The 14,528-nt window shown below is 42.3% G+C and overlaps 1 protein-coding gene across 1 annotated transcript in view; it reads right to left on the reverse strand.

Moving 5' to 3' along the window:
- The window catches only part of LOC111263074 (calcium-activated chloride channel regulator 1), a 50,631-nt gene extending 37,121 nt beyond the window's left edge, over nt 1-13,510 (reverse strand). The window contains exon 1 of the mRNA XM_086969445.1: nt 11,494-13,510. Within this exon, the coding sequence (XP_086825571.1) occupies nt 11,494-11,796 (303 nt within the window). The 5' untranslated portion in view covers nt 11,797-13,510. The remainder of the gene's footprint in view (nt 1-11,493) is intronic.
- Between the last annotated feature and the right edge of the window lie 1,018 nt (nt 13,511-14,528).

The following is a 14,528-nucleotide window of genomic DNA, read 5'->3' on the forward strand; positions in this document are numbered from 1 at the left end:
TCTACAACCGCAGCTGTTTATCGTATCACGAGGAATGAGCCAAGAAACGTTAAGTAGTGGCACGGTACCACTGTTTCACTGTAATACGAGTACCTTTTTGGGGTTATAATCATTGGGTCATTGTAAAAGTACGAAGTCTTTCTTCTATGTTGTAAGGTTATCAACTTCTCATAGGACAGTGAAGAAACGTAAAATAGGCCTCTAGAGAATGAGCGCTCCGACATTCTTGAGTTGTCGACGCACGGAATATTGATCCAATGCTACTAATTTTGGGCCTTGAATGGAAAAATTCAGAACCGTTACTCCTCTATGCTAAGTAGTAAGAAAGCCTGACGCTGTTCAGATAAGAAATAGCCGATTTAATTTTCTACACTTTTTTTCGGTCAGGTTGGCTAGAATATTTGCCTTTTCCTCTAGACGTATTGACCTTGAATCAATTGTATCCGTCTCATTTCATAGTGGTGCGCCATTACAGCATACGCCGTTACCGACAACTACATTGTAGCATTTCGTTCTCTTCCCGGATCCAAATTTATAACGAAATAATGTTTCTCTAATGTTTGATATTTCTAACCGTATTCATAGCCACGAAACGGAAGGTATAGTAGTAAATTCGGCCTGTGTAAGTAAGTTCAGTTAGCTCATGACGCTTTATGCAGCTCAGAGAACATCACATGACCCACCGACATCATTTACCTTGTCATGGCTCATCGATTCTCCGGATCGCAATTGGTGTCTGATGTGGAGCGAAACAACCCTTCCCTCTCGCCTACGATTATGAACATGGACTCCCTCGAATTTAGGAACGCGCACACGTGCATACGCTAGCTGCTACCAAACAGCACGCCGTTTGTATCTCTAGTGTGAAACCTAAACCGTATCATACAGGCAGCCGAAGTTAACATGAGGGGGAAAGCGGATACGAGCAAACTTTCGCTTGATTTGCTTCCGTGTATTTTGACACGAGGACCGGACAAATAGTGTCTGCGTTTGACGCGTCCGCTTTCGGAATTATGTGACTGTGCTGGATATGCAGCACGTACAATATGACGAAATGATTTTACCCTACATCTGGAAACTAGTTCACAATTGGCGGATCTTTTACCCGAGCGTCTTGTTAATTAGATATCTTTGCAACACATAAGAGTACATTTATAAGATTGGGCTTCTAGTTTAAACGGGGTAGGTTAACACTTGAGGCATCCTAATCTAAATTAAAAGTCCACCCACTTCCTAACACTGAACCCGTCTCCTCCTGCCAATGGAATTATGTTTGATCCTACCGCACACCTGCCCCATTTCGCCCACAAACTTGCGACTAACGGAAAAAGGACATTACTCATAGACTGCATAAAATCCATTGTGTAAACGATGTCTCAGTAGAGCTGTCTGTAATAATTAACTTTCCATTTGCGCAGTTTCGACCCTGCCACTATCGACAGTATATCTCGCTCCGAATAATTCGCCTGCACAGTTTGGGGTATCACTGTTACCGCTGTTCGTCGCTCCTCCTTCGTCAGCTGAGTTAATCTGGGTCACCGTGGGTCGTCGATTTGATCGATCTGAGTTTCTGGGCGAACTGGACGGCGAGACTGACCCGGTCACGTCCAGTGTGGCATTTCTAGTGCGGATGCATACAACAAACAAACACTATACCTACATCGATGCATTGAAATACAACCGCACACAGATATGCGGATGCGACGTATATATGAACTTCGAGGCACGAGAGAAAAAATGCTGCCAGTCAAGCGGAAAGCCTCCCTTTTGTTCATTTTCTCTTTCTGTGCAGCAGAAGCTATTGACGGGAGCGGTGCAGAGGAGCAGGCAGCCTAACAAACTCTGCCAACGACTTCAGCCATCGGTTCACCTATGTTCATAAACCCAGGTAGACGGAGTAACAACTTTGGGCTCTTCCGTTGTCGCCAACGTCGCTAGACCATGCCACAGTAAACGAAAAAAGCCACGTCGATCAGGTAAATAACATGGGGAATCGCCGCGAGCTACAACCAGCACCCTATAGATGTATAAGTGAATCGGGAAATTATGTCGCAGGGAGTTTCGCCTGGAGATTTCGCCTCAGCGCACTGACATATTGTTCCATACGCATTCGGTATACTGCAATATACATACGATTATATGAGATCATATTAACAATGTATATACCATTACAAAGCCACCAAAGAATTGGTGCTATCTAATCGACATCCAAAGTACCAAGGGCAATATATTATGTTCAGATAGTGTATTGCTCTCGTTATCTCGTCGGCACTGCCAAACAAAGTTTTACATCAGCGTTATACGGGCTGTGTCAGATGTGCAAGATTAAACGTATAACATATGTGTTCATTTCCTATTAATCATCTTTCTGCACTAAATATTTTGAATTGATATTAGTTAAATGATACGATTCCCGCTTAGTTGATACGATTCATCTACTAAAATTAACACAATTCCATCGATTTCAGATGCGACAGGTACAGATGGGAAAATTCGACATCAAGGTTGGCAATGCTGCGTTCCGCGGACGGCAATCGCACAGATCTAGCGTATCGTCTGATCGGGTTTACCTAAGAGTACCGAGCTTTTTTTTTCCTCATTTCTCTAAACGTAACCTAACCGACGTCGCTCATAGCGTCAACAAGAACAGCCGACCTCTAAAACGCAACTACATTTCTATAAGGCGTGGACTCTGTTCGGTAGGACCTTGTTCACTTTGCCGGCTATGCATTGACTGTTGATCATCGACACTGTAGTTTTAACAATGGAGATTTTCAATAGCAAACACCTGGCCGTTCTTCGAATCGGTGCGCTTACAAAGCCTAAATTAATGTAGTTTGAGGTTTTGTCTTACAACGAGGAAAATGTTGTAATCAAACAACGCCGCTTCAATACAGTCGATCGAGTGCTTCATTTCACCAGCGTTTAGCATAGATTAGAAATTACTACCTCAACATCTAAAACACTTAATTAGATAAAATCGTTATCTAAGCATTTCGTTTAACGTCCATTAGCTATTTCGGCATTACTATAGTAAAAGACAATAGCAATCATTAATGCAATTACCGCAAAGGCACCTCATTTTGTTGTCAGGCTTCCACTATAATTCACCGGCTATGACAATTCTATTGGCCCACAAGCTTGCACCTCCCACTCGAAGCTGTTACTGTGCCGCCATTGTGTTTGCGTCTCTACCGCTTCGTTGGTTGACTTTGGTTAGCAGAAAACAAAAGTGCTTCGCAGGGGCCATTGTCTCTTCCGCGACTTCGGTTACCGTTATGGCTGCTGTTTCTGATGAATACTCCTCCCAAACCTTCACTAACTCCCCCAGTGGTACACGTTCCCCTCTCCTCTCCCGCCGTATAGGTAGCGTCAATCCAGTGTTATCTACGGCAGCGATCGGACGATGCTTGACCCATTGACACGGACACATTTATTGGGACGATCATTTGTTGAGGCAACAACTGCTAACTACAGGGAATGATGAGATGGCCGTGAGGTTGAGCTGTACTATAAAGAGAGCACGTGACACAGAAAGCTGGAGGAAACAGAAAACGTTTCTTTACGATATCAACTTTAACACATATAACAACAAGGAACGATCAAAAGATAAACAGAAAAACGAGCCGACGGTTCTATTTTGCTTCGTTCTGAATCGCTGCGACATGTCATTAGCTGCCTATCGTCATCCAACGAAACTGTCGAAACGGCGCTAATTCTTGACTGTATATTATACGGCTGCACTAGAACAGAAATACATTAGTTTACTTGCTTTTTCTACCATAGCGTCCACCATAGTCCTGCCATTACTGCTGTTGGTGTTGTGGTTATTAACACGTATATAGATTATCGGTGTCTGTCGATTTTTTGTTTTATTTATTTTTTTAACGTTGCGTTACTGCCAACTTCTCGGCTGTGCCATTCGTTGTGGTGACAGCGGTACAACGGCGAAGAAGCTCTCTCTTTGACGTATCGATAGCGTATTTTTCTGCTCGCATATCTGAGCAGCTAGTATAGCCGCCGAGTCAAGCGACGTCGGCAAGAAGGCGTCTTGACAAAACGCCTGTACCGCAGCAACGGAAGCTGCAGCAGCAGAAGCAGCAGCAGCGCCAGCAGCCGCAGTAAAAACTGCGGTAAGCACACGAACGAGTTCGTTTGGTGTCGAGGAGACCCAAAGTCGAAAAGCATAAGCTTGCCGATGGATAGAATAAGCGGGTGTTCGAAGTGCTTCGTTGGGGTGAGATGGGATACACCGCTTTCTGCCTGTTTTCCTTTAGTGCTGCTCTCTGGGGGGTTGGCTGTTGTTCGTCAAGCGTGTCAGCGTGACGACTTATGGCCAGTTAGCGCCGATAATTGAGCTAGAAGCAATTGTTCCTCGCACTTGCCCTACCTTTTGACTATTATCCCGAGAATGGCTGTTGTTGGCACGGGCGAGCAATGAACGTAAGATCTCCGTTTTTGCTGGCACAACCCTACATAAAAGGACAAGAAAAAAAGGGGCGACAAAAGCATCGATGGACGACCCAAGAAGCAAAACGAGAGAGGGGCAAGTGGCTTTGCCTATAACTGCTATTCTCATACCACTGTAGTAATCAGTAATGGTTGTCAATATCGCGGTTGTAATTAGTAGTGGTAAGTAAGGAGCGGAAGAAAGGCGCCAATAGTGTCATGTATTATAGCTAGTACTTCATCATGCGAAACGGCCTATCATCGCTCATCTACTCACACTGCGAAGGCCTGTGACATTCTACTAGCCACTGTTTGGCGGATTCGGTAGAATGGCCATTTAGTTTATTTCTGCTGTAATTACTAACGACGACTGAGGGAGCCTTGGCCATGTCAGTGTAGCCTGTGGTTGTGATGAGGCTTTTTTGTGAGCGACGAAAGACTGTAGTTTCGGCTAGATAGCTGATCGATGAATGCAACCAAATCAATAGAAGGTAGTGTTTGTTTGCATGGTACTCCATAGCATTAGTTTCATTTGAATGGTGTTTTTATTCTCATTAGTAAAGTTCTAATGGGTGGCGTTTGTTTGTAGCTGGATGTGCAACACTTATATTACTGCAAAACATAAATATTTGTTTACTAAGCAAAGTGACAATAGCGGAAAAAATATTCCTTTCAACTGGATCTCAAATGCTAAGGCCAGCTAACGAAATATACTGATGAGTACAATTGACCATAAAAGCTTCTGCTGTCCTTGCAAAATGATGGATCTATAGGGACAACCTATAGTGTTCAGCTAGGATAACTCAACTTTCCTTAATACTGTTGTGCCCCTTGTATAATCGATCGAAACTTACAATGATCAGTTTGAGCCAGTAATAATCAATTCCGTACAAATTGTAACAGTGGGGTGTCAGCGATATTTACACGCGTTATTCACTGGGCACAGAATGATGCCGTCAAAATCATTCTATTGAAAACCTTCTTATCACATTAACGCTTAAGCAGGTCTCTTAATGGAAGCATTCAACTGCACATCGAGAAAGTAACCTGAAAAAAAAAAAAAAAAAAAAAAAAAGCAGAACTCCTAGTGTTAGGTAAACGATCTGTAGAAATAGCACTTCATATATATAGCAATAGGAAGAGTACCACTTTAGTTAAACAATCATATAGCTCAAAGCGTCAGCTCCTCCTGCTCTTGTCGGCTTGAGACCAATGTATAATATATAAATAAAGCTATGGAACAAGTAAACGTTTGAGTCTATTTTACCTTGACTTTACCTAACAAGCTAAAAATTAGGGAACCTCTTGCTCTACTCCACAGGTCTATAATATACATATTCTCATAGAATTTAAACTTTTCAAGGTGTGTGCTTTGTCCATATTTCTCAGCACTTAGCCATAGGAGCAAATAAGAGATTGTGGCATTTGCCTTAGCAATAGCAGTATTAGTACTCCACGTCGCACTCAACAACAGCGTTATTTCCATCAGCAGGAGAACTTATTAGGCGAAGAGGAGAACTTCTCCTCTTTACAGCCCCTACTTTGGCTCTACTATATACTACTCTGTCTCGAAGTCTCTTTCACTCGACTGTTATTCCTACTGCTGTTACCGCGACACGGTTGCCGGTTTATTCTGTCTAATATTCAGTGAACGCTGCTATGTTTATGTGTGCTTGGATTCGGTGTCTCGCGGCAGTCCGTATTGTTTGCCTATGTTATTCTCTTTGGCCACGACTTTTTTTGTTCGCCGTTAGCCTTCTACTATCATTGGTTGGCCCAGCGTCATTTGCACGCGCGCCCGCACAAGATCACCCGACCGTTCTACTAACTTCGGCGGTGGGCGCTGACGCCTGTTACCAAAATGCCCGAAGCAATGACGGCATGAGAAGCGGCAGAAACAAACGGACACGACAACACCAGCCGCAGAGAGCATCAGTGCGTTTAAGGAGACGAAGAAGCTACCTTTTGGAAGGTAAAAGTTGGTGGCAAAGGCGCTTCCGCAGAAGATTGCTGTTTCTGCTATAGCTAGCACCGTCTTCTGCGTCGGCTGCTAATTTTGCTCTTGTAATGACATTTCTAGCTACAGAAGCTAGTTATCACGGCTTCGGTGGTGGGAGTGCAGTGGCAGTGTTGCGTCGTCTTCTTCGCATACTACTTTCGTTCTTATCGTTCGTCTTTCCTTCTGTTTGACTCGGTCTGTGTCTGCAAAAAAATCGACGAAGAAAAAGTAGCGGAAAGAGGGCGTGCCATTAAGGGAAGGCATCAAAGGCCGCAGAGAAACTACGGATAGCAATGACGAAAACGGAAGGGCGAGCCTCGATGTTGCCGCTGTCGTTAACAGCGTCCTCGTCTAGCACGAGCTCCCGTAAGAGCCAGCCACATAGCGACGGAAGGACACAGTTTTGAACATAAAACAAGCTATTATAGATCGAAACGTACGACTCAGCAGATAGGAAAGATGAGTTCAAGCGCTGGTTGGCAACTTCGACAACGATAACGGCGACGACGACGACGACGACGGCAATAACAACAATGCTATCAATAGCATAGCTGCAGCGGGGGCGGCGTGGGCAAGGGTACTAGACGCATTTTCGTTTTAGTGAAGGAGTAAGACGAAAGATATGAGCCAGGGGAAGAAGCTGCAGTTGACTTGGAAGATGATGAGTTGGTTGGTATGGATAAAGGGCGAAGATGGCCGCGGCGAAACGTTGCTGGCAAGTTTTAGTAGGCATGAAGTTGCTGTACTCGTTAGTTGACTGTATTTGTAGTGTATTAAGAGAAGGTGGATTTTTTCGGCTCAATTAACCACACTTCCCGAAGAAGAGACAAAAGCTGAAGACAACTACTATTCGTTTGGACAAAAAAGACAACATTTTACGAAAAGACTCAGAGGTAATTGCTAAAAGGTTTAATGTTGCCTGAGAAACGATCAAAGCACGTACATTTGGTAATAATAACAATAATTTTTATTATTATTGTTCCTAGGCCACCAAAGGGGTGCACTGGATCGCAGGACTTCTATGCTTGAGTATGAAAATAGCTTGAAGGTTCCTATCAACGATGTTGTACATATACGTATATCAAGTCCATCTTACTTCCCCCTTTCTGTGTTCACCATAGAATAGCTACTAAATAATCTTGTTTTTTTTCGTCGAAATCTTAAGCAACCGCAAATTTAGAATTGCATCGGCTGAAATACAATATTTTTTTCTGCCCGATTAAAGGACACTTAGACTTATCGTTAAACCAACAGGTTTCGACGCCAGCAACAACGTCGATTTTTCCCTACTACGCTGATCCTTGCATTGACCTAAAGCAGAGCGGTATAAATATTAGCGCTAAATGCCAAGCGCCTGGCAGGTTTGGAATAATTTACTGACGTTTTCATATATACACGCACTCAGCACAAAGGCTAAGGTAGGCGGGTGTTCGCAGGTAGCCAAACGTTCCCCATAGGGGAACGATCGCATTTGCACGGTAACCAGTCGATCCTGATCACAGTGTGTCCAGCTTAACCTTCGCTCAAAGTTGACCAGCCCAAGTCGATATGGCAAGTAAACAACACACTTAAGGTTTCGCTGTAAATCGGCCAAGTCGAATTGCCTAGACACTTTAAGCGACTGTCGAACGAGAAAAGAACTACGTAGCTAATACTTTTGACAGAAAACATGGAAAGCGTGGTCAACAACTAAATACCGACTGAGATAGTAATCCAACAACAGTCCCAAAACGCTGCTCATAGATCAATAGTTATCGAAATGGACCTCTGCATCTCGCCCTAGGTAAACAGGACTTACGGCCTACGCGGAAATGGGCGAATGATAGACACGTTACAAGCAGGATGAGTATTTGTGGCTAACTAATTGTTTTAACCAAAACTTGTGAAAATTTCAAACACTACAAAAGTTGCACTGTTTTTTGCGAGAATTTGACTAGATCCTTTATTTGGCCTGTACGCTGTCCTATTGCTCCTTCGCCCTATTCACGTACGTTTATAGTATGTCAATATACTCGCCCATTACTGGCTGAGGAAAGATCGTTCATCAGAATGTTAAAGTAAACATACGTTGAGCTGCTATTATTACTAGGCAATTTTGGACTCTTTGAAATAGCTCCAATCAGCTACTAGGTTATGGATAATGGCACGAGTGCAAGCTATGTGGTAGATAAACACGGTGCACGACGCCTTTCTATTTTCTGCAGAGGAACGAGTCAAGGTATAACAACGAAGTGCAGGTCGCGGCAGCAGTGGCTAGGACGGAAGCGTTTGTGATACTTTGCAGCGGGTTAGCGTGACTTAAAATCGAAATATTGCCATCCAACTGGGAACCTTTGCCCCTGATAGGCTGAATGGAACGCACTATTGCTCTCAAGGAGCAGTCAGTGGTCCAACTCTTCGTGGAAGAAGATCATCTATCGAACTTGTTTTAACTAACCACGCGCCTGAATGGTAGGTGACCTACCCCGCGTTTTGCCTCCGTTTTTTCCGCCCCTATCCAGACCCCCCTTACAGCAAACTCCGTATAACGACCCTCAATCTAGACTAACCCCGACAACTACAGTCAACAGTATGAACTGCTGATAGCGGGTAGCATAGTTCGAGAATAAGCTAACTAAGCTTTTTGTTACTCATGTGACCTTTAAAAATAGATATATAACAAGTAATATGACGGTCGCACAGTATCGATTTTGTATAAATACGTAGTGACGAGTTGTGCTATAAGCAAATAATTTCAGCCGTACGAGCTGGGGCTTTGGACATTGCAGCATTTCGAACTGACTTCTGCATCCGGTTCACATGCTGTGTTCTTATTGGAGCTTGTGGAAAAAGTATTCGTTCGGTAAAGACATTTTGTGCAGACGTACAACGTATTGGCGTCGTACGTATGCGTATATAGAAATTCTATACGATTATTGTCGTAAAGCAAAACGGAATCATTAAGTAACGATATAAAGGAAGTACGAAGTTAGAACGCGGTCTACCATGAAGAGTCTATTACATTGAGATCAATTTATCTTATATAGCTCGTCACTGAAAAGCCAGCTAGTGAATATTATCAACGGAATAACGCAACGAATACAAAAAAAAAAAAAACTAATTCTAGTCCTACCATGGACATCGTTATATTTACTACTGATACTAGTGATCAAACGTTTGCGTCCTCGTTTTGATGAGTTGGTCATTTACCCATATCGGTAACGGCATATCTTTGACAATTATGTACACTACACGATAACGCTTTGCAACGCTAGGCTGAACATTTAGGTCGGACTTCACACTATGTATATGCACTGTGAAGGATATATATGCTCGAATATATGCAAGTTTGAACATAAGTTGAATAGGTACCTCTATGATAATTATGCGATGAACACTATTCTATACCGTTAGTGTTTACTTCGACGCTCAACCGATATCGACGATAAATTAAATATTGATTTTACTTTATGAACTAAGCTTGTACTAAGGTAAGTATCTACGAATTGCTAATTATATGTAAACAAACGACCCTATGCACTAATGAAGACCAGCAAATTTGCTATATCGCAAATTTATATTTTTCATTAATGTTGACAACCTGCTTTGTTTGTCTCTTTACAACGATTCAAATAATAATGCCGATTGTTTATCTTCGCTCAGACATGTTTAACACTGGACAGACGATAGCTGTTCCGCTTCTAATACTTTAGTTGCCGCATGGTTTTTGAAAAACGCCAAGTTATGGATCGTCCTTCTATTGACTTGACGCACACTTTACGCAAGTTACGATTTAATTTTACAATGTTATTGTATGTAGCATGAGCCCTTTCGTCTTTGTTTTGACGTAGTAGTCATTGTTCGTTGTTCTCGCTGCGAAGTTAGTTATTAATAAGGTCAGCCCCCAATTTCAGCATTTGTTTTGACATGTAATTAACATTTCCGTAACCTAGGAGCAAAGGGCGTAAAATTTGAAACTAATCAGCGCTAGCATTAGGATTCCCATTTGACCAGCATTTACGCTGACACACGTCTATGTGGCTGGAAGATTACAGAACTAGATTTTGTTTGACGAAAAATTAAAATTTTTATATATAAATGCAATCCGATGCTATGGAAGTATAGGAAAGCATAAGTGTTCGATCGATTACTCAACGAGATATCCAGCCGATGAATTGAAAGAAGCCAGTGGAAATAGTAATACGGATGTCGCAAGCTCAATATTAAACTTGTTTTGCCTATGTTTGAAGCGATTTCGACTTAAACAGAAGCATGAGTTAAATTCAGAACCATATTGAACTCTAATCATCAATTTAGTAAAGGACAAGTTAAGTGTTTTTGTATAGCAGATTTCTCCTAAACCCTTCTGCCTTCATATGCGCTCATGATCATCGCCTGACTATCAGCAAAGTTACATGCACTTCGGCCTCACGTCCGACGCTCTCCGAGTGTTTCCCTTCATCGAGCGTGTTAAATCTGTCGCCAGCGAAATAATTTTAGGAAACACGTGATTTGTTGGCCAATATCACCGTAGTCGGCTCATCGTTATTGTGTTCGAGGCTGTTCTTCTTGTTGCTTTTCTGGTGGTTGTTATTTCTCTAGTGCTGATAGCCGCTGTGAGCTTCCAGCGTCCACGAAGTACAACCCCAGAACCCAGTCAACCGGCGAATAGTAATGGTATTAAGTGCGCGTATCGTTTTCCGCATTTGCCGGTACTAGTGTTTTAGGCGAGACGGAACAAGACGGCGTACCGCGACGCTAATTGTTTTTTACATGGCTAATTTCGCAATTTGGAGTCAAACGTTTGCCGAAGTATATATAATTATATAGAAGATATCGGCTTATTTTGGTATTTTCTTAACGTACAGCTGTTACAGAAGAATGAAAACGCAGGACTATGAGCTGAATGGACGTGCCAAGTGAATTTATAGCTAAAGCTTTGCCGGAATTTATTTTACTTCTGTATAACACAGTACCATGAAGCTGGGCGAAAACAGCCTCTTGAAGATCGCCAAGCATGTATAGTAGTACCACAATAACTTTCCTCCGATTAAATGTTTACTTACCTCAAGATTTGGTATAAGAACTTTGCCATGATGCGGTTTGATTTTTGGAGATATTGCAATAACTAACCCTCGGTAGGCGTTATCGTTAGAATCGACGTACACACGAGATGCACTTGCCAGCGTCGTTAGTTCGCAACAGATACCGAAAACATGCACGATCAAACCAATCATCACCATTAACGTGCATAGCCTCAAATCAGTCCCTGTAGCAGATCGCCGTTTGCTGAACATTGTCCGATCAAGGCTACTCGTTACAGACAGCAAATATTGCTGTCGTCGCGACATTTTTAGTTTATCGCGCATGATTCACCTCACTATACACAATTGTCCGAAGTCCTTTTTTGCTTTTCGCCTTTAATAGGCCAGCCAGAATGATAATTAATCACTTTGCTTAAGCAGCTATTGTAGCTCGTCCCTTCATTCGGGTCTATACACTTGTTTATATCCGTATCGAACTCAACTCCCAATTGGGTAACGAACATCGACACTTCGAACCCCAAACGATATCTTCCTTGATGAGATTAATTAGAAATCCTTGTCAGGGTGCGCATCATCGTGATGTCATCATATACAACGGCGTATAGGTGCTGCACGATTTAATGTAAAGACTTAATCCTGATCAACCCGAGACCATCACACACAACTATTTTTTATGTTTCTCATCAAAGTTTTGTTAGATACCGACACTACCAGTTCACCTAATGGCGCGGAATGCTGGTCGCAACTCGCGACTGCCACCCGTTATATCGAAGCATTCTGAAGGGTTCGCTATTCACCTGGCTATAGCCTGTCTGTGCCTCTCAAGCCTACTTTTACAGAGAAAGCAAAAAAGCTGCAACATCTGCAATGCCTAGAACGTGGCCTTCTGTAGGCATAATTTGCTGCTGGCAGTGCAGCAGGACAAACGTCAAAATCCCGGCGGATACAATGGCTGCGAGCATCAGTGTGCTGATCAAGGGGGCCACAGGATCGGAGAACCGACGTGGAGAGGGCAGTATAAATGTGGAGAGGGCCGCCGATCAGAGAGAAGGGCTGAACATCAACTGAGCGGTACAGAATCGGACTTGCACAGACGATGTAATGTCTCGGTGGGGTTATGATGCTGTCTGGAAGAGCTGCTATCATGTGCTGTCCGAAAGATTAAAAATGTGTATGTTATTAACGTGATCAAGCGATGATGTGACAAATATTTTTTAGCGAATTAGTAAAAATTAAACGAGCATATTCAATCGAAAAATGGTTGTCCACAAGAGCCCATCTTTGTTTATGTGATCATTTTTAGTGCAAACACACCACTAGTTCGATTATTTCTAACGGTCTCTGGGTCTGACCGTACTTGCATCTCTCATATGGGTAACCTTAATATCGAACAATTTTTTATTTCAGTTTCGTAGATTTCAAAATCAGCCTCAGCTCATATATCTGTAATTAGGATTTCTGTCAATACAGCGAACTTTCCTAGATTTTCTTAGTAACCCATGCAAAATTTTGTCTAAGATCGCGATTGAAATTTTAAAAAATTTCAGGGGGCGATCAAGCTTGCTCACTGGGCAGTAGTTATCCGGAAGCATAAGGATCACAAGAGATGTCTTTCAGAATGTTAAATTACAGTTAATGTTATTAACATTTATTAGAGAGACGCGTACAAAAAAAAACCGCGGAACTGTTTAATAGATGATTCGTTAATTGCTAATTTTCAACGATCTAGTCCCTTGTCATCCTAAAGCTCCTTGTTGGTATTCCCGTAAAAATCAAGCACTTCTAATATGTTACATCCTTTCTACAATCTTCATCTAGAATTTATTTTGGGTCCTGTTTGATCAGCTGATTTGATTCTTAACGTACTTACGAATAGTACTAAGTTGCCTTTTACAGATCACTACGATAAACTTACGTTTCCGCAGTCTCTAAAAAGCCAAATACAGGCAATATTGGTCGCAACCAGTTATAAGCTGCGCTCCGTATGTTTAAGCCTCTGTGAATTTATTCAAGATCTGCTTTGAAAGACATAATAAATGTAATGGTCTTATAATTTAACTAAATTTGGATGATTGCTTTCCACAGTTTTAGATAGATTATCGTCTATGTGCTTGCTTCACTTGAATGTTATTACTTCAAGTATGTAAGTACTTATCCAGTGAATTTTTTGCAGGTTACAGTTAGTTGAAGCAACAATTGTTCACTAATAGGTGTCAAGCATATAATAAGACATCATAAACAAGTTTGACCTCCGCCAATTGTGCGGCCTCATCGGTAGTACCGCAAAATGTAGATCGAACAAAAATTCGTGTACGGTCTTGTAATTTAATTTTATATTACTGCGCAATAGAGTAGTAACACACAAGTGCAAATGCTTTGACCAAAGAGCAAAAATTTCCTCCTATAGAACCACAGTGATTTCTATGGTCGTTGTAAGGTCCGATTGGAATCAATTTTGTATCCTTCATGCCCTTTTAACCGTTGCAGTACTTTCGTCCTTTCAAATACAGTATCTGTAGAGTGTACCTCAATCATGCTCATGGCATCTATATACACAAAAGGAGCAAGGAACGAGAACGATATAATACACAGCCTAGACTACAACGCTTTTAGGCCCGATTGGCAGAAGACCAAAACTGCTGATTGGCACCTCTAGATTAATGGGATACAGCACGTAGGGTACGGTTCAGCTGTCGAACTAGGGGCGGTACATAAAAATGGAATATTTCGTTAAAGTAAAACGAAAAAGTTGAAAAAACACCTGCACAGAGAAATAGATATTTCAGGCTAAAGAGTGAAGAGGATCGTAGGCCTAATGGTCTGCGAAGCATCTGATAGGATGGAGGTGGGAATTCTAGCTGGGCTTGACGGCTGAAATTAGCATGAAGCCAGACATCATTGAAAAATTCGATGTTGTTTACTCTCGCACATTCCTACCAATTGATTCACCAGCATCTGTTGCACGTTCCTAATCGTCTCGTCTGCTGCAGGTCTCTAACATTCTTACTCGTGCCTCTCAGCACGTAAACCCCGTCATTCGGCTCGGAGCATTGTGC

Source organism: Varroa jacobsoni, unplaced genomic scaffold, assembly GCF_002532875.2.
Source record: "Varroa jacobsoni isolate VJ856 unplaced genomic scaffold, vjacob_1.0 scaffold_731, whole genome shotgun sequence".
NCBI classification, from domain to species: Eukaryota; Metazoa; Arthropoda; class Arachnida; order Mesostigmata; family Varroidae; genus Varroa; species Varroa jacobsoni.